Here is a 19,563-nt window from a genome sequence, read left to right as displayed (position 1 = left end):
TAAATTTAACCTAATATTAACATCTTATGATGTTGTGTGCCTGCTGGGTCCTTTTTAATAATCTGCTTGTTTTCAGGGAAAACTAACTTCATTTTGACTCTTTATTTCTGAAAACAAAACTATATTATTTTACTTCTTGATTTTAAGAATTTTTAGATATTTGGACTAGAATCATGAGGAAAACTCCAAGTAAGAAAAACATTTTTTGCAGTGTAGTTTAAGATTCTAATTAGGAACATTATGCACACAAGTGAGGATCCAAGACCCTCTGGGACAAGACGGGATCTCTAGCCTGTCAAATAATGCAAAGCTCTTGATATAAAACAACTCAGAGCACTTAAAATAACCATTTTATGCAAAACAAGTTCCTCAACATAAATAGAGCAGCAGCAAATCATAATTGTATGCATCTAACTCGCAAGTTTATTTTTTCATTTATGTCTCTCGCATGTAAAAAGAGAGCACAAAATGAGACCTACTACCCAGACGAAAGAGCTAAGGACTATAATGATCCATTTTGTTAAAAAAAATGTAAAAGTATATATATATATAGTACGTGGCCATCACACAGCACAGTTTTCCTCCTATACTGTACATGTAGAATGGAGTATGATATATTAAGTTCAAATGAACACTGTCTGATCACGCTCAAAAAACAATACTGAAGCCCAAAGCTGGAGATATGATCATGAGAAGCGGATGTGCGCTTTCAAGTGCAATTCTGCTAAAGTATGTAGCTACTCTCTGGAAATGAAACAATCATTACTACTATCTTTTCTTTCCGACGGCTCTACTGCAATGAACTATTACAATCTTTGTGTAGTGTCTTTGCATGCCAACCAGCGTAAAACTGTTTGAATTGTGCTACAATCAGGTGTGGTTATATTCTGTCATGTTATCGTCGTCCCAGACTTTATTTGCTGTACACATCAACAATGACAAATGTAGCTTTTTGAATGTTAGCTATAGTGCACGTAACTCTACATTGGTTTATACAGTAAATATATATTTATCTCTCTATATATATATTTGCTTTATCGTGAACCTATTTTGTTCCATCACCAAAGTCCCCTGTATTGTGCACTTCTTCTGATTCTGTCCATTTTCTATTCACCAGTTCAAAAATAAATATTTTTCTATCTACACGTCGTATCACATTTATTATATGTCAAATCACAGTATACTGGATGGGATAACATGAAACACTGCTGAAGAGGCGTCGCGGAAGTGCTAATGTCGACGTTTGCGGTCATGCTACAAGTTTTTGAGACCCGATCATCACATTCATAATGCCTCATAAGAACGATCGTTTGGATTGACTGACTGCAGGTGACTCGACGGTGTTAAATCGGTGTAAACTTTGGTAAACGGTTACAATGTTGTGTTCTAATGGGAGGATCTGACAGCCAATAGGATTAAAGAAGCAGTTTGATTGACAGGGGTGATTAAAGTCAACATCCCAAACACAAAAATTGGAGCACGACACATCCCAGGTCGATATCCATACGCTAGGAAAAGAAAGACACATGCTGCGGTGGAGCCTTATGTCTGTTTCATACATACTTCATTCACAGTGCGTATGCAGAGCATATTCGGTCATTGTGCTTTCTCACAGGACACATTTACTCACTTATCCATCCAAGATGTACATTTCTTTCAGGATTTTTCTCTACATAGTTGACCTGATAAGGTGCTTAGTGGGTTGAACTTACAAATTGCAGTTTCATTGGAGCTTCAAATGGCTTTACAAGATCCCAGCTGAGAAATAAGGGTCTTGTTTTGTGAAAGGATTGGTCTTTTTCTTGTAATGACCAAAAATCTGAATAGCTTGCATTCTAGAACTAGTGCTAGATAAAGATTTGTGGTTTAACTTCATATACACTAACCGGCCACTTTATTAGGTACACCTTACTAGTACCGGGTTGGAGCCAATGAGGTACTGGAAAATTCCACTGAAGTTTTGGTCCATATTGACATGTAGGATCATGGCTGCAGATTTGTTGGCTGCAGATCCATGATGCGAATCTCTCGTTCCACCACATCCCAAAGGTGCTCTATTGGATTGAGATATGGTGACTGTGGAGGCCATTTGAGTACAGTGAACTCACTGTCATGTTCAAGAAACCAGTCTGAGATGATCTGCACTTTATGGACATGGTCAGCAACAATACTCAGGTAGGCTGTGGCATTGACACAATGCTCAATTGGTACTTATGAGCCCAAAGTGTGTGAAGAAAATATCCCCCACACCATTACAACACCACCACCAGCCTGAAACGTTGATACAATGCAGGATAGGTCTATGCTTTCATGTTGTTGACGGCCAATTCTGACGCTACCAACCCCATTAATGCTAACCACTGAGCAACACAAATGGTAAAACAGAAGTATAAATCTTCACTATGGCTACTATGGCTATATACAAGGGATGTGATGTGGGATACAGCAATCCCTCGATGCTGAATTTTAAATTGAGCTTTACTCTGTTCCATACCCTGACGTCCACCTCCCAAAAAATATAGCTACACATCATGACCACACCGAACACAAGATCTGTGATTGGTAGCTGTGATGACTGTGGTTGGGACTAAAAGCTGGTAGTGCGTCACACTGGTCTGGAGTCTCATGCTGGATGGATACTTTTGTTGTGTTTATTTTATAATAAATATTTTTGAATGTTCACCTCATCCTGCCTCTTCCTTCCCTGAATGAGTGTGAGTTTACTGTTACAGTAGCATCACACTCATTTTGGGAATAAACTTAAAACGCAGGCGAAGAAACTCAACCCCTCCTCCAACTAGTATTGCAGTGTTTCAAAACTAGCAATGCTATTGGAGTGCAACCCAGACAGAACGCAGACGTATAAATGCTGTAACGTAGGCTACAGTGGACTTCAATGTTTAGCTTAACTGTGGATAAAGGAAAACATACGCACTGCAGATAGAGGATGTGTGAAACAGGCATTACAGACACCAGAAGGAATTATGAACAAGTTCAATGGGTAAGGAGGACGGCTAAAGGAGAAGGCGGTTATTTTTCCTGTGCCGTTTAAGGCAGCAGAAGGGTTCAGTTTCGTAAGTTAGCGGCCCACGCTGATGTTGCAGGTCTTGCAGCTGGGATCTTTCTTGGCATTGACTGTGGAGAGGCTCATGAGCTGGTGGCCGCTAATTTGGGCTACCGTGCCCAGGCTCAGATCCACAGGGTCGGTGTAGATGACCTCCAGGATAAGGTCCTGTGCATGGTGGAACACCAGCTGGCCGTCTTCATCCTCCGAGCACGTCATAAAACGGTTGTTGGCGATATCCAGCGCTGGTAGACGCTGCTTGCAGAAGTCGTCTCCGGGCGAGCCCTGCGGTGCGATCACAAGTATAACGTAATGATAGGCTGTGTACATGCAGTAGAAGTCACCGAAATACAGGTTTGTCTTGGGGCTGAAGAGCACCTCTGCTGGCAGCTGATAGCGGTATCGACCGTACGGTGAGTCCTGTGGGGGTTTGCCTGTGTTGAACTCAGTGTTGCAGCTAAAGAAGATGCCCTCCAGCTTCCCGCTGATAGGGGAACCGTGGCTGCCACTGTTGTCCTTCACTGATGGTGACATCTTGTTGTTTTGGGCCTCCCTGCAATGAGAAACGTCACTGTAAATGATGAATGACTGCATGGAGGTGACATTCAGAGGTACAGAGAACACAGTTTCACCATAGAGACAGGCAGACACAGAAAGACCTGGCTAAAAGATCCAATACTGGCTCATTGAAAATATGTGCTTCAGCCTTCATTTGTGACTTGTTGACTGCAGAATTACTGTAGGTAAAATGAACGTTACTGGGCAGTATGACGGCAACAACTTTTGTTTCTTTTAACGCTAATGATATTAAAAGGGGACGTTTATATGATCAATTAATAAAGGATTATTTTTGTGCGGTTTATTGCACAACACCAAATAATAAATACCCAAAAAACAACTTAATTGTCTTTGTGATTACAATGGTTTACATTTTGCTATCTATATCCATATGGACAACTTTTCTGGTCTGATCAGTCTGCGTAATGGTTCTCTTTGAACTGTATTATACTTGTAATTCAGATTCAAAACTTGGGGTTTGAGTCTGGGAAAGTACAGTTCCACAAAAATTAATGTAAAATCAAGGTAAAGCTACGTGGCCGCAGTGCACTATTCTCTTACGTTTGTTAGTGAAAAGTGGTTTGGTTTAGGAAAGGATTCAGGTCAGGGGTTCACTTACAGGTGAGCTCTCTAACAGTGCCCACCTTCTCATAGATATGAAATGTACAACTAAACTTGCCCTAAATAACATTTCAGATTCACAAAAAAGCTAGACAGTGCCCTCTAGTGGATTTGTTACTTGAAATCTGCAACGAAACATACCTAGAGGAATGTATTTTATTTCTTTGTAGAATGTAGACTGAGGCACAATCACCAGGGATCTAACCTGTGCAGATCACTGGAGAACTACACAAATGTCACTTGAATGAACTACAACTACCATCATGCACCATCACACACACCAGTTCCTGATTCCCCCTAATTACACACACACAGCTGTAAGCTCATGATGGACTGATTACTAGAACTAAAAAAAAACCCTCATTCACACACTCTTGGCTGAGTCTTGTTTTCCTGTAACATTACTAAGCGTTCTCCTGGTCTAGTCTTGCCGTGCCTTTTGATTCTTGCCTTGTTTTTTTGTTTATCCTGTTTGCTGTCTGCACCGACCTCTGCCTGTGACCACAACTTCTCTTTTGGATTACCCTCATGATAGCGTTTGTTCCTGTTTGACCATTGCCTGCCTGACTTGTAAATAAACTGTTACAATTTCCATTGAGCCTGAGCTAAAAAAAGATAGCCTTAATTATGCATAAATTCTTCCCCCATTTCACAATGCATTTATCAGAAACGGAATATGGTTATATACAAATGTACTGGTACACTTTACAATAAGGTTGTATTAGTTAATGTAAGTTAATGTATTTACTAACATGAGTAAATAATGAACAATACATTTATTTCAAACTTTGTTGATTGTTAGTTCATGTTAACTCACAGTTCATAAACGAATGTTTCAAGCATGAATTTGGATATTAATACAGCATTGGTAAATGTTGAAATATGATGAACAATATTTGTACAGAATTTATTTATGTGAGTTCATGTTAGTAAATACATTAACTAATAATGAAATCTTATTATAAAGTGACCATTGTATTTGTAGTCAGAGAACACATTACAGAAGTGCTCGCCAACATTGTTCCTGTAGGCGCCAACACATTTTTTGAACTAATTAAAGTAATTCCTAATTAAACACAGATGAGTAAACTCAGCCGCTCATTAGTAAAGAATCCAAGGGGATTCTCTGCATTTTGGCTGTTCATTTACTGTAATTTACGACACTCTTTTGGGTGTCTGAAAACAAAGTTTTAAAATGCTATAGGTGAACGTTTTTGAAAATAATGTTTAATATAAAAAAACATATTTTTTATATTAAAGAGCACCTATTTTACCCTTTTTACAAGATGTAAAATAAGTCTTTGGTGTCTCCAGAATGTGTCTGTAAAGTTTCAGCTCAAAATACCCATCAGATAATTTATTATAGCCGCCAGAATCTGCCCATTAGGTGTCTGAATGCATTGCAGCTGTTTTTGTAGCCTGTGGCTTTAAATGCAAATGAGTTGCTTCTCCCCGCTCAACATTCCCATGTGCGCGTCTGCTTCTCATCATGCGTTATGTCAGATAAACAGCAGTCAGTGATAGAGACAGAAACGGATAAAGCTGAAATACAGCTCATCAGTCAAAAATACCAAGTTTATTTGATGTATTTGTGGTGGAGTTTATTCAAGTCTTTCTGAAATGATGAGTCACACACAGCCGTTTGCAGTACACACACACACACACACACACACACACATATTAGAGTTACTGACACCATGCGGCTGCGGTGATTATAGCAGTTAAGAATTATATAGTGATTTTGCTGTCTTTATTACAAACATGCTCTGTTTTAAAAAAACGTTTTTAACTTATAAAAATCACAGAGAACTGGAACAAATACTTTAATCCCAGTTTATTTGTAAAAAATAAAAACTGTGGACATGTGTACACATGTTATTTTAGAAACATGGCACCTGTCAATCAATTCGGTGGGCGCGGAAAACTGCCCTCCTACGTTACACTGCAGTGAGCCTCAAAATCACTGGGATTTGGGTCTTTTTTTAATGTCAGGAAATTTAAAAAAAAGACTTGTTGAGTTTATATCACTCCAATATGACAGTGGACAGATTATACATACACACAGTTTTGTCCAAACAGCTTACAAAAGATGATTTTCATCATAGGTGCCTTTTAAGGTGATGCATGTGCGTATATTGTTTCATGGTTATCTGTTTGACAGATAAACTGCATGCTCTTATTTCAGCTCTTATTTCAATTACTGACTTTGTATGTTCAGTCAAAAATCTTGCTTTAAGCCACCTTTCCACTTCACATGACATTTGGACACAACTTTCGGAAATCGCCCACATGTGGCAGTCACACAGAATTTTCAGTTCTGTCGTGCACATGGGAGAGAAGCTAGATTCTTGCAGTGTCCGAAATAAAGGAGTGCAAAAGCAAGAGCCTTTATTCTCTGTGCGTTCACCATGGTTGATTGAATGAATACTAAACTCATAGACTGCTAAACATTTTGGAGGGAATGTGGAGACAACATTAAAAAAATAAACTCACAGGAGTTTAAATATTTCAACAAATCCGCAGCTCAATTTGGATTCAAATTTTACGCATACGGAGATGATCGGAACTTCACGCAGCTCCCAGACTACTCTCCATTGAAAATGAATGACTTCCGGTTTGTCGCTTGTCGTTTGTCGTGTGCAGTGGAAAGAAGGCTTCAAGCCGCCTTTCCACTGCACACGACATTTGGACATGACTGTCGGAATACTGTGGCAGTCGCACAGAATTTTCAGTGTTGTCGTGCACTATGGAAGAGAAGCTAATTCTTGTGGTGCCTCTGAGCCTTTATTCTCCGTCCATTCACCATGGTAGAATGAATGAATACTAGAAACTCATAGACCGCTAAAATGTTTGGAGGGAATATGGAGACAACAAAAAAAAAAAAGAATATTTTTATTACTCATTTATGAATAGAAATGTTTTTTTTCTGATTCAAAAAATAGCGAAAAAAATTCTATTTCTCATCTGGTGCGCACAGATCTGCTCGGACAACACTGGATTACATCACATCCAGTCGGCCGGTCGCATACAATGTAGTCGCAGGAGTTCAAATATTTCAACAACTCAAATCGGATCCGAATATTCCACATACGGAGATGATCGGAACTTCACGTAGCTCCCAGACTACTCCCCATTCGCTTGTCGTTTGTCGTGTGCAGTGGAAAGGCGGCTTGAGATTTAGTGGATTAAGCAAATGTATTAACAGCCATATCATACAAAAAATGCAATTACACCTATTTGTAAAGTACAGTAGTAAAACACCCAGTTTGTGATGCAGACAAATTAATAGATCAATATGCTTGATCTCATATCTTAGAAATGCAGCCTGTAATTATTTATATTTAATGATTTTTATTGATTTAATGAAATAATATTTTAGGAACCCGTTGCTGTTTTCTGCTATAAAAAAGCTTGTTAATTTTTAGTCTTTTAGCATGTTTAGTGTGCTGTTTTTGGTGTGTTTCTGAGAACAGGGTATAACTCAAGTACTACATCTAATTCTTTCAAATGGAAACTGGTGTTGGTAAAGATTTCAGGAGACTTGGAAAAGAGAATGTGAATCTCTTTGACCACTTAAAGGGCACCTATGGTGAAAAATCTACTTTTCAAGCTGTTTGGACAGACGTGTGTGCATGTATGGTGTATAGACCGTCATATTGGGGTGATATAAACACACCCAGTCCTTTTTTTTCAGTTTAGCAACATAAAAAACGGTGGACCAATTGGAGCTGTTTTCAGATTGACCGCAACTTTACGTAGGAGTGCGGTCCCCCCGCCCACCGAATTGATTGACAGCTGCACGTATTAACATGTCCCGGTAGTCACGTGTATAATCATATCAACAAGAGAGGACGAGCGCAAAGCAACCGGGAATAAATCATCAATCATCAATCATCATCAAATGTGATTAAGAGTGAGTTTCATATGTTTAAAATGTTTTAAAACAGAGCATGTGTGTAATGAATTACAGCGATTTAGCTTAGCTTAGCTTTAGTGAAAAAATGTAAAAATAGGAATTTAATAAAAGGTATAATAAAAAATCTGATGGGTGTTTTGAGCTGAAACTTTACACAAACTTTCTGGAGACACAAAAGACTAAATCTGAAAAAAGGGCTAACCTACAGTAGGTGCCCTTTAATAATAATAATAATAATAATAATAATAATAATAATAATAATTCCTTACATTTATATAGCGCTTTTCTGGGCACTCAAAGCGCTTTACACATAGGGGGAATCTCCTCATTCACCACCAGTACTTAGCATTGTCATAATGCTTTTTTGTCCATTTTGGAGCTCAGTTTCTCACTTAAGTTTCTATATATACATTCATTCATTTTCCGTCTCTTATTTATCAGGGATCACCACAGCGGAATGAACTACCAACTATTCCAGTATATGTTTTATGCAGCTGATGCGCTTCCAGCAGCAACTCAGAACTGGGATACACCCATATACTCTCATTTACATACAAACTCATCCGCTATGGACAATTTAGTTTATCCAATTCACCTATATGTCTTTGGACTGTGGGGGAAACCGGAGCACCCGGAGGAAACCCACGCCAACACTGGGAGAACATGCAAACTCCTCACAGAAATGCCAACTGCTCCAGCCGGGACTCGAAACAGCGACCTTCTTGCTGTGAGGCGACAGTGCTAACCACTGAGCTACCGTGCCGCCCAAAATAGTGTTTATTTAATACATAAATAAACAAGTTCAACCTCAATCACGTATATATTTTAGAAATGTTAAAAAGCCAGTGTGGAGTTGTGCGTGCAAAAGTATAGCATCAATAGACTTCACTCACTGAGGTCAATGACTCAATGACTTCTATTGAATCAAAGCAATAAATACTAAAAACTGTAAGATGAAGTAATACATTCATATATATGTATTAGAGTGGTATTAAAAGAGAAAAATGATGATTTCCAAAGCGGAATGAATGAATGTCTTCCTTTTACTACCTCAGACTGCAATGAGCCTTTCAGACGGATTTAATTTGATTCCTCTGTGCCTCCTACATCTAAAATCACATACCCTTTATTCTTGGAAAAGCTCATTAGAGATTTATTATATCACCTTAAATGCATTAAATTCAACAGAAATAGGCTTTTGAGCCATGAAGACGTATGATTTAATGGCTGTTTTCATCAAATTGCACTGATGCTAATACCAGAAGGAATTACGTTAGTACAGAATTGCTGGGGTTATGCGAAATTCAATTCAGAGTCACAAAGGAAGATGATTCGCATGAAGAGAACTACTCCAAACATTTTAATAAAACCCCTCAGCATTTTTGAGGCTTTCTCAAAGCATAACAAATATTTATATGATATGAGAATTAATTTACTCCCTCTCAAGTTGTTCTTAGTCTGTGTGACATTCTTCCGTGGAAAACAAATATTCATATTCATCAAATATCTCTTTTTTGGGGTAATTATTTAAGTAAATAGGTATGAGTCTAATACCATAGATGTCTCATGAACAAACTTCACTAATATCATGGCCACCATATATTTTAGAATTGAGTCTTTTGTTTCACAAAAGAAAAATGGTCATTTAGTTTTCCCTTTATTTATACACTAACCGGCCACTTTGTTAGGTACACCTTACTATTACCGGGTTGGACCCCTCTTTTGCCTTCAGAACAGCCTTAATCCTTGGTGGCATAGATTTAACAAGGTACTGGAAATGCTCCTCAGAGATTTTGGTCCATTTTGTCATGATAGCATCATGCAGTCGCTGCAGATTTGTCAGCTGCACATCCATGATGTGAATCTCCCGTTTCACCACATCCCAAAGGTGCTCTATTGGATTGAGTTCTGGTGACTGTGGAGGCCATTTGAGTACAGTGAACTCATTGTCATGTTCAAGAAACATGTTCAGAAGATGGGTACACTGTGGTTATAAAGGGATGGACATGACCAGCAACAATACTCAGGTAGGCTGTGGTGTTGACACGATGCTCAATTGGTACTAATGGGCCCAAAATGTGCAAATAAAATATCCCCCACACCATTACAACACCACCACCAGCCTGAACCGTTGATACAAGGCATGATGGATACATAGTTTCATGGTGTTGATGCCAAATTCTGACCCTACCATCTGAATGTCGCAATGGAGACTCATCAGACCAGGAAACGTTTTTGCAATTTTCAATTGTCCAATTTTGGTGAGCCTGTGCAAACTGTAGACTCAGTTTCCTGTTATTAGCTGACAGGAGTGGCACCTGGTGTGGTCTTCTGCCCATCTGCCTCAAGGTACGATGTGTTGTGCGTTCTTCTGCATACTTCAGTTGTGCATACCTCGGTTGCCTTTCTATCAGCTGGAACCAGTCTGGCCATTCTCCTCTGACCTCTGGCTTCAACAAGGCATTCGTGCCCACAGAACTGCCACTCGCTGGATATTTTCTCTTTTTCAGACCATTCTCTGTAAACCCTACAGATGGTTGTGCGTGAAAATCCCAGTAGATCAGCAGTTTCTGAAATACTCGGACCACACCGCCTGGCACCAACAACCATGCCATGTTCAAAGTTACTTAAATCACCTTTCTTCCCCATTCTGATGCTCGGTTTGAACTGCAGCAGATCGTCTTGACCATGTCTACATGCCTAAATGCATTGAGTTGCTGCCATGTGTTTGGCTGATTAGAAATTTGCATTAACAAGCAGTTGTACCTAATAAAGTGGCCAGTGAGTGTATAATATTATTATTATTATTATTATTATTTCTTTCATCATTTGATGTTGTTGCTCATGTGGAATCACTCACCTTGCATGGTCGAAGTACTCTTTGTGTTGGTTTCGATAAAAGACGGAGAATCGCAGCATTCTGCCGGCGATGACCTCTGCTTTCTCCATCAACTGCGTGAGATGAACGGTGGAATAATCTGCACGTACAAAAGAAGGAAAAAGAAACATGTATTAGCAGCCAACATCATCAATACTTAAAAACAACAGATTTTACAACTCTTAGGTGTAAATTATATACTAATGACGGATTTCCATTCTAGTTTCAAATTGCTCATAACTAGACCCACACGAAATCTGCGTGCACAATAATCCGCAGATTTTCAGAAATTTTTAGCCTATCGTTAAGTCTAATTATTTACTTGTAGATGTGTGTACATTTCTATTTATTCAGTTTTGAAATTAATTTCAGTAATATTGTTGACCAATATGAAAATATTCATTTGATTTATTCACAGTACAGTTTGTAAAATAATATTTTCTGTCGTTTAGTAGATATATTATATGAGAGGTTGTCTGTGTTTATGAAATAATTGGATTTAATTGGATTTGCATTGTAAACATTAAAGTTAAAAAGGTATTATTTAGTTATTTTAAATATTAAGGTTTTAGTTATGATACTCCCAAAATCATTCAGCATAAATTCGCCGATTTTTTTGACAATATTCTCTGCAGAAATAGCAAAAAATCTCTGCAGATTCTGTCTGGCCCAACTCATAACTCCTGTTTTGTTATTGTTGACTCAGTCTGAAAAACGTCGACTCAAAACTGTCGAAACTTTCAAAGTGTGCAGAACAACTCTACAAGTATGGCTGTAACTCATGAACAGAGTGAAATACTTTTAAAGAAGGTTTACAGGAACTTGCATTTGTTCCCCCATATGTGTTTCCAAACCTTTTAGTTTTTATTTTGAAGAAAGCTCAAAACCTGTAACCATTGACTTCCATAGTGTAGGGAACAGATACTATGGATTTCAATGGTTACAGGTTTTCAACATTCTTTAAAATATCTTTTTTTGTGTTCAACAAGATAATCATAAAAGTTTGAAACAAGTAAGTTGTGACAGAATTTTCATTTTTGGGTGAACTTGCCCTTTAATATATCGTTCATAATTCAATGTTTATAATTTCATGGTGCATCATTTTCAACTACAAAATGTTCATGTTGCAACTTTGCTATCAATTAAACCATTTGTTAAGTATTTGACATTATATTTAAAAAATGCTTTTGTTATAAGTTCTAGTTTTTTCAATTAACCTTAAAACGTGTTTTTTTTTAATTATTAAAAAATTATGTTCACAAAGTTTGGTGAGCACATGATTCATTATTATAAAGAAGACTATGCAAATTTTCAACAACACTGACCAATAGGTGGCTTTATAACATTTCAAAAGTTGAAAAAAATATTTTTATATCGTAAATGAGCTGAGGTGGCTGAAATATTTCATTTTATTATTTAATTAAATCAGAATTACAGCATTTGATTTGCTAACTATCTTTCATGTCCTTCATAGCACTCCATTCATTTTTTTTAACAAAACTGTTCAACCAAAGTAGAAAATCATTTATTCATTCTCCACTTGTTTCAAAACTATTTGAGTTTCTTCTTCTGTGAAGATATTTTTAAGAATGTTCAAACATAACTACAAAAAACTAAAACTAAAATAAACTTGTAGCCACTGACTTTACTACTATGGAAGTCAGTGGTTCCCGAACATTATTTAAAACATCTTCTTTTGTGTTCAACAAATGTAAGAAACTCAAACAGGTTTGCAATCATTTTAAGGAGCCTGTTAACCCTGTTCCCAGAGACACCAACAGTACATTTTTTGGATGTCTCCCTTATTTGACCCATTAATTTCAGATTTTAGAGTCTCTTCTAATGACCTTATGAGTTGATTCGGACGTGTTTGATTAGGAAGAGGTTGAAAATGTGTTCTATTGGTGTGCCTTTAGGAACAGGCTTGGGAAACACTGATCTAATGTATCTAATTAATTATCACATTCTGAGAAATCTTGCTTTGAAGTCCCATGAACATGCACCTCACCTGCTGTGCAGAATTCATTGATCTCGCTCCATTCAGACACAGCGTAGTCTCCATCGCCCTGTTTGGAGGCAGTCTGAACAGCAACTGTGTACTCAGTGCGGGGACTCAGGAACCAGTGTCCTCTAACTGTCATGGGCAGAGGAACGGCTTTCGCTACCAGTTTAGTCGGGACGTCCTAGTGGAGACATACAGTAACACTTTATTTTGATGGTCCATTTGAGTATTGGTAGACTGTTTGCTTTACATACTGCTCCTTCAACAGACATTTGACTGTATGAAACTTTGCAAGTACATGTCAATTTATGCTAACCCTAACCCCAACCTAACAGTCTACTTGTAATCTAATGAGAATTAGTTGGCATGTAGATGCGATGTAACTTAAATTCAACAAACGGACCATCAAAATAAAGTGTGACCAAATTTTACATTGCATTATATGCAAATTACATGAGATACAACTTTATATTTGGATTTTACTTCTAAAATATGCCATATATGCAAAATATACAGTTTTACATTTACTTATATGTACATACATTCATTCATTCCTTTTTGGCTTAGTCCCTTTATTAATCTGGGGTCTATGTACATACAGTTGAAGTCAAAATTATTCGCCCTTCTGTGAAATTCTTCACAGTATTTCCTATAATATTTTTCCTTCTGGTGAAAGTCTTATTTGGTTTATTTTGGCTAGGATAAAAGCAGTTTTTAATTTTTTAAAACCCTTTTAAGGTCAATATTATTAGCCCCCTTAAGCAATAATTTTTTGATTGTCTACAGAACAAACCATCTTTATACAAATTTTTGCCTAGTTACCCTAATTACCCTAGTAAAGCCTTTAAATTGCACTTTAAGCAGAATACTAGTATCTATCAGTTATTAGAAATGAGTTATTGAAACTATTATGTTTAGAAATGTTAAAATCTTTCAGTTAAACAGAAATTGGGGAAAAAATATCCAAGGGGGCTAATAATTCAGTCTTCAATAGTATTCAACTATGTACAAATATAGTAGATATAACTATAAATGTTGACATGGCCATGTTTGAACCTATATGAACATATCAATAATTACATCAAACATATTTGAACATATACAGTTGAAGTCAGAATTATTAGCCCCCCTGAATTATTTGCCCCCGTTTATTCCCCCACCCCCCAATTTCTGTTTAGAAGATTTTCTCAGCACATTTCTAAACATAATAGTTTTAATAACTCATTTCTAATAACTGATTTATTTTATCTTTGCCATGATGACAGTAAATAATATTTTAATAGATATTATACAGCTTAAAGTGACATTTAAAGGCTTAACTAGGTTAATTAGGTTAACTAGGCAGGTTAGGGTAATTAGACAAGTTATTGTACAACGATGGTTTGTTCTGTAGACTATCGAGAAAAAAAATAGCTTAAAGGGCCTTAAAATGACCTTAAAATGGTTTTAAAAAATTTAAAACTGCTTTTATTCTAGCCGAAATAAAACAAATAAGACTTTCTCCAGAAGAAAAAATATTATCAGACATACTGTGAAAATTTCCTTGCTCTGTTAAACAACATTTGAGAAATATTTCTTACCATATTTCTTTTCAAAAAAGAAAACGAATTCAAAAGGGGGCTATTCATTCTGACTTCAACTGTATGTACATATTTGTCATTTCAATATATTTATAGGTAACGCATTACAAGAAATGTGAGTTAAGTAATAATAAGTAACAGGTTCTATGTAACGAGTAAAGTAGCACATTTAAAAATAAATAATAATATTTGAGTTCCTTTTTTTGAAAATGTTACTTTTTAGTTTAATTAGCTTTTAAAAAATAAATTGCTGAATTAAAATGAAAACAATCACAATGAATCACGCAGTCAATGAGAGAAAGAAAGGAGGATTGTCTCAATGGACAGAGATTTTACTTGAGCACATCGCTTTTAACTTTTAATAATCAATTTCACGCCTTATGCACAACCTATCCCCCAAGGGCGTGTTGGTGTATGGGAGGATAGATGATAAGTCAAATGTTAAAGAGGTTGGAGGTTGCGGTTATTGTTGGTGCACCCCCAACCACCCTCCAACCCCCCCACCCGCAACCCATCACAGAGACCTTAAATTGGCAGAGCCCTATGCACTCTGTCACCCTTTTCCCCCACTTACTATGCCCTTGTATACAGCATGTGTAGCTCTGGGGTTTATTATTACCCTAAAAAAAATGTAATGTGTAAATGTATACATTTTTTAAAGGTAAATGAAAGTGTAGATTATACAGTGTGTTGTTATTCGCAGAACTCCTCTATTAAAAAAGTAAGAAAAAAACAAGTTCTGAAAGAGATCAAGCCTCAGCCACGTAATAAAAAGTAATGCAAAAGAAACTCAAAAGTACGAAACGCATTACTTACCATAAAAAGTAACTAATTAAAACAACTAGTTACTTTTCTAGGGAGTAACTCAATATTGTAGTGCATTACTTTCAAAAGTAACTTACCCCAACACAGTTTATAGGCCATTTTTCCAGTATTTTGAAATATACAATGTTTTGTTTTTATATGTGAAATCCAAATATGAACTCATATGTATCTCATATGTGCATGTCAAAATATTGGCATACATCGGTTTCACAGTCTCTTCCAGCTCTTGCCAGCAGAAAGACGGTTCTGGAGTATTAGAGCCCACTTGGTTAGACTAAACAACAGTTTATTCCCACAAACTGTTAGAGCCCCTCAACTTCAATCATCTTACCCCCCCTCTGAAATATTATCCACAGTCCCAGATCCCAAAACCAGGACCCCCTCTTCTCTCCTCCCCACCACACCACACGAAAACCTCAAAACATTCTGCTAATCTGAATGTTCCTCACACAGGTGAGTGGACTTGACAAACCACCTGTAGAAAACACACACTTTCATCTCTCTGGCACTTTTGCACCTGACACTCACTCCATATCTGTAAAAGCATTGTGCATTTAAGAAGTGTGTCTCACAGAGGTGAGTAGGCTTGACATATCACCTGTAGAAACACTCTTCTCCCTATAAAAATCACTCCCCCTCCTAACTCTAGCACTTAATTCTCTGAGCACTAAGAGTTCCTTTATGTAGTTAGCACTTGTTGTTTGTATTGCCTCTTCTTGTTGAATCACTGAATGCCAAAAAAGCTGATAAATGACTAAATGTATATCAAATTTCTATGTGGGCCTACAACAGAATAGGCTCAGTAGGAAGCTGCTGTAATCATTCACCTTGTGTTTGAACTTGTTGGCGTTCTTGTTTTCCTTCTTGTTGAGGTCGATGAAGTAGTGTGTGATGCGTTCCTTAGACCTGGAGTCCATATCCCAGCAGATCTTGAAGGAGTCGCATGTGATGTTGCTGATTTTGATGTTCTGGGGAACCGGAAGTTCCTCCATCTCGGCAATCCCACTATCAAGGGACTTATTTCCTGAGAGACACAGTGAGACAGATGGAAGAGAAAATAGTGAGGATATCTTTGATGTTATTTGCGATATTAAGTTCTGTGTGGAATCTAAATGTACCATATTTACATTTACATTTAGTCATTTAGCAGACGCTTTTATCCAAAGCGACTTACAAATGAGGACAAGGAAGCAATTTACACAACTATAAGAGCAGCAGTGAATAAGTGCTATAGACAAGTTTCAGGTGTGTAAAGTCTAAGAAGCTAAGCATTAGAAATTATTATTATTTATTTTTTTTTGAGAGAGAGAGTACAGTTAGTGGTATAGCCAGAGAGGCAGTTGCAGATTAGGAAGGAAAGTGGAGACTAAATAGTTGAGTTTTTAGTCGTTTCTTGAAGACAGCAAGTGACTCTGCTGTTCTGATGTAGTTAGGGAGTTCATTCCACCAACTGGGCAGATTGAATGCGAGAGTTCGGGAAAGTGATTTCTTCCCACTTAGAGATGGAACCACGAGGCGACGTTCATTCACTGAACGCAAGTTTCTGGAGGGCACATAAATCTGCAGAAGTGAGAGCAGATAAGAAGGAGCAAAGCCAGAGGTCGCTTTGTAAGCAAACATCAGAGCCTTGAATTTGATGCGAGCAGCAACTGGCAGCCAGTGCAAACGGGTGAGTAGCGGAGTGACGTGCTCTTTTGGGTTCATCAAAGACCACTCGTGCTGCTGCGTTCTGAAGCAGCTGAAGAGGTTTGATAGAATTAGCTATATTTGTTATTTTAGAATATTTGTTTTGCTAGCACACATTGTTAGTCTTTAGGTGAACAATCAATTTGTGCAAGTTAATCCACTGGAAAAAAAAGAAGTTTGTTTTGATAATCTTCAGTCCACGTCTGTGTCTGGAGAGGCGACCCTTTTCTGTTGACATCAGTTTGATGGCTTCAGCCACAATATACTTACTTTTAGTTTGCTATAAGTAGGCCCACAGAATCTGCACATGCAGAATTCTGCAGATTTTCCTCAGATTTCCGCAGATTTTCCACAGATTTCTGCTGATTTTTAGCCCATCTTTAATTCTGTTTATTTACTTGAGTAAATTTGTGTAAATCTATATTTATTCAGTTTTTTAATTAATTACAGTAATATTTTTGACTAATATGAAAATATTCATCTGATTTATGTCCAATGCAGTTTGTACAGTAATATTTTCTGTCTTTTAGTAGATATATTATATGAGAGACTTGATTTGTTTATTAAGTAAAGTTAATCTTTTTTTATTTCATATATTAAGTTTTTAGTTATGATGCCCTAAAAATAATTCCGCAGAACTCCACAGATTTTTACCAAAATTCTTCGCAGAAATAGCAAAAAATGTCAGCAGATTCCATCTGGCCCTAGCTATAAGCTTATGAGGTGTAAAGAGAAAACCCAGCCCCCTACTCAATATTCAGTTTAAGTTGAAAGTTCATTAACATACTGAAATACAACTCTCAGCAACGTCCAATGAATGGGGACTTTAAAGTTTGATTGTCTTTATTTCCCCAATGGTGACGTACATCCGCTTGTAACATTTTCTGAAATTAGAAAAAAAAAGTAGGTTGTGACTCGTGCATGACCTTGTCCTTTTGGAAACCGATAGGATCGTTGGTAGTTGGGTGTTGCTAACAAAATGGTGCGCAATTTGAATGCCAGTTTGTGCTCTGTTGTGGATTACTGTCCATCAGAGTTACAATCTCTGGTGCAGAATGCTTTCAGATGCCATTAGGGCAGGCGATCACACGCTCAGAAACGCATTTAAATCAATAAAGAAAGAAGCATGCGTTGCATTTTCCACATGGTTTTGGACGCGATATGTGAATGTCCCTAAAAAGATTTAACCTGAGAGATACATTACAAGCACTGATCTTTAATAGATAAGGGATTAGAAGTCGCGCAAAGCGATTGCAAGTTGCAACACACGATTAAATACATATTTTGCAAACTACAGAAAACGAGGCAACCATTTTAATCACACTTACAGGTTGTGTAGGAAGGAGAAACACTCATAGGATCTGGAGGAAATAAAAAGTGGTCCATATAAACAGTGTAACAGTTACTAACAAAGTCACATACATTATAGCCTTTGCTGATCCGTCCTTTAATAACGAACGGCCAACAAATCCTGTGTTGCATGGTAGGTTATTGTAGTAATCATCAAAAAAAATTACAGGAACAAGTGAAGTTTCATAAACTAATTTCGAGAGGAGCACGTGATATGATTGAGCACGTCTGGCCACTCATCTGTAATGAGTAATAATCCAAACAGAGTGATCCTAGTTTACTATAAATGGATCATTTTCTCCCTACTGTTTCTATCTTCGTTTGGAAGAATCTCCCGTTCCACCCCATCTCCTCCTTTTCCTCCCTTTTCTAAAGGGGGAGCTCTCGAGACCTACCTGATCTCGGATCTCCTGATATGCTTATCGACCGGGCGGGAGCCCTGGGCTCAAATATCTCCGAGCTCAGGGTTCTCTCCTGGGACAGCATGCCAAACCTGCTTTATACGCCAAGCATATCTAAGTGGGAACTCTTGAAACACAGCACATAGACTACTGCGGTATTGTTGTGAAAATTAACTTTAACCCTTTATTCCCCACAGCTGCATATCTGGCCATCTCTTAGTGATAATAATCTTCGCTTCATGTTCAATCCCATGATCCCCTGCACTCCACAAGTTTTTAAAGGGAAAGGCGTGTTCACGTTTCATGAAACCTGCACTTCATATTTGGCAATGTCTTATATTGACGTCAATGCATGCAGGCAAAAGATGGTAAGACGGTAAGATGTCTTGCCACAGAATGATTGTGGTCCAGGCTGATGTTAGCACACTCAGACTGTTTAAATTACGCTGGTTATGATGTAAATAATATTCAGTTTTTTTTTCATAGAAAAATCGTTTCAAACTAGACATCAGTGTATCACAAGGAGCCAAGGGCATCGATAAAGGTTTCTCCTTTACATGTATTTTCATTACTCTTAAAGTGCCAGTAATTGGTGGCTCAGTGGTTAGCACTGTCGCCTCGCAGCAAGAAGGTCGCTGGTTTGAGTCCCAGCTGGGTCAATTGGCATTTCTGTGTGGAGTTT

At 37.6% G+C, this 19,563-nt stretch overlaps 1 protein-coding gene across 2 annotated transcripts in view; it reads right to left on the bottom strand.

Annotated features, from left to right (window-relative positions):
* Positions 1-542: 542 nt before the first annotated feature.
* The window catches only part of phyhiplb (phytanoyl-CoA 2-hydroxylase interacting protein-like b), a 70,390-nt gene continuing 51,369 nt past the window's right edge, over positions 543-19,563 (bottom strand). The window contains exons 2-5 of one of the 2 annotated variants that reach the window (XM_056469352.1): positions 16,272-16,468; positions 13,046-13,220; positions 11,020-11,137; positions 543-3,617 (exon numbers count right to left, since the gene is read on the bottom strand). In XM_056469352.1, the coding sequence (XP_056325327.1) occupies positions 3,080-3,617; positions 11,020-11,137; positions 13,046-13,220; positions 16,272-16,436 (996 nt within the window). In that variant the 5' untranslated portion in view covers positions 16,437-16,468 and the 3' untranslated portion in view covers positions 543-3,079. The remainder of the gene's footprint in view (positions 3,618-11,019; positions 11,138-13,045; positions 13,221-16,271; positions 16,469-19,563) is intronic. The other variant, XM_056469351.1, reaches the window with a different exon arrangement.

This window comes from Danio aesculapii, chromosome 12 (genome assembly GCF_903798145.1).
Source record: "Danio aesculapii chromosome 12, fDanAes4.1, whole genome shotgun sequence".
Lineage (NCBI taxonomy): Eukaryota > Metazoa > Chordata > Actinopteri > Cypriniformes > Danionidae > Danio > Danio aesculapii.
Note: the sequence above shows the minus strand (reverse complement) of the source record. Positions and strands in the feature narration are given on the sequence as shown.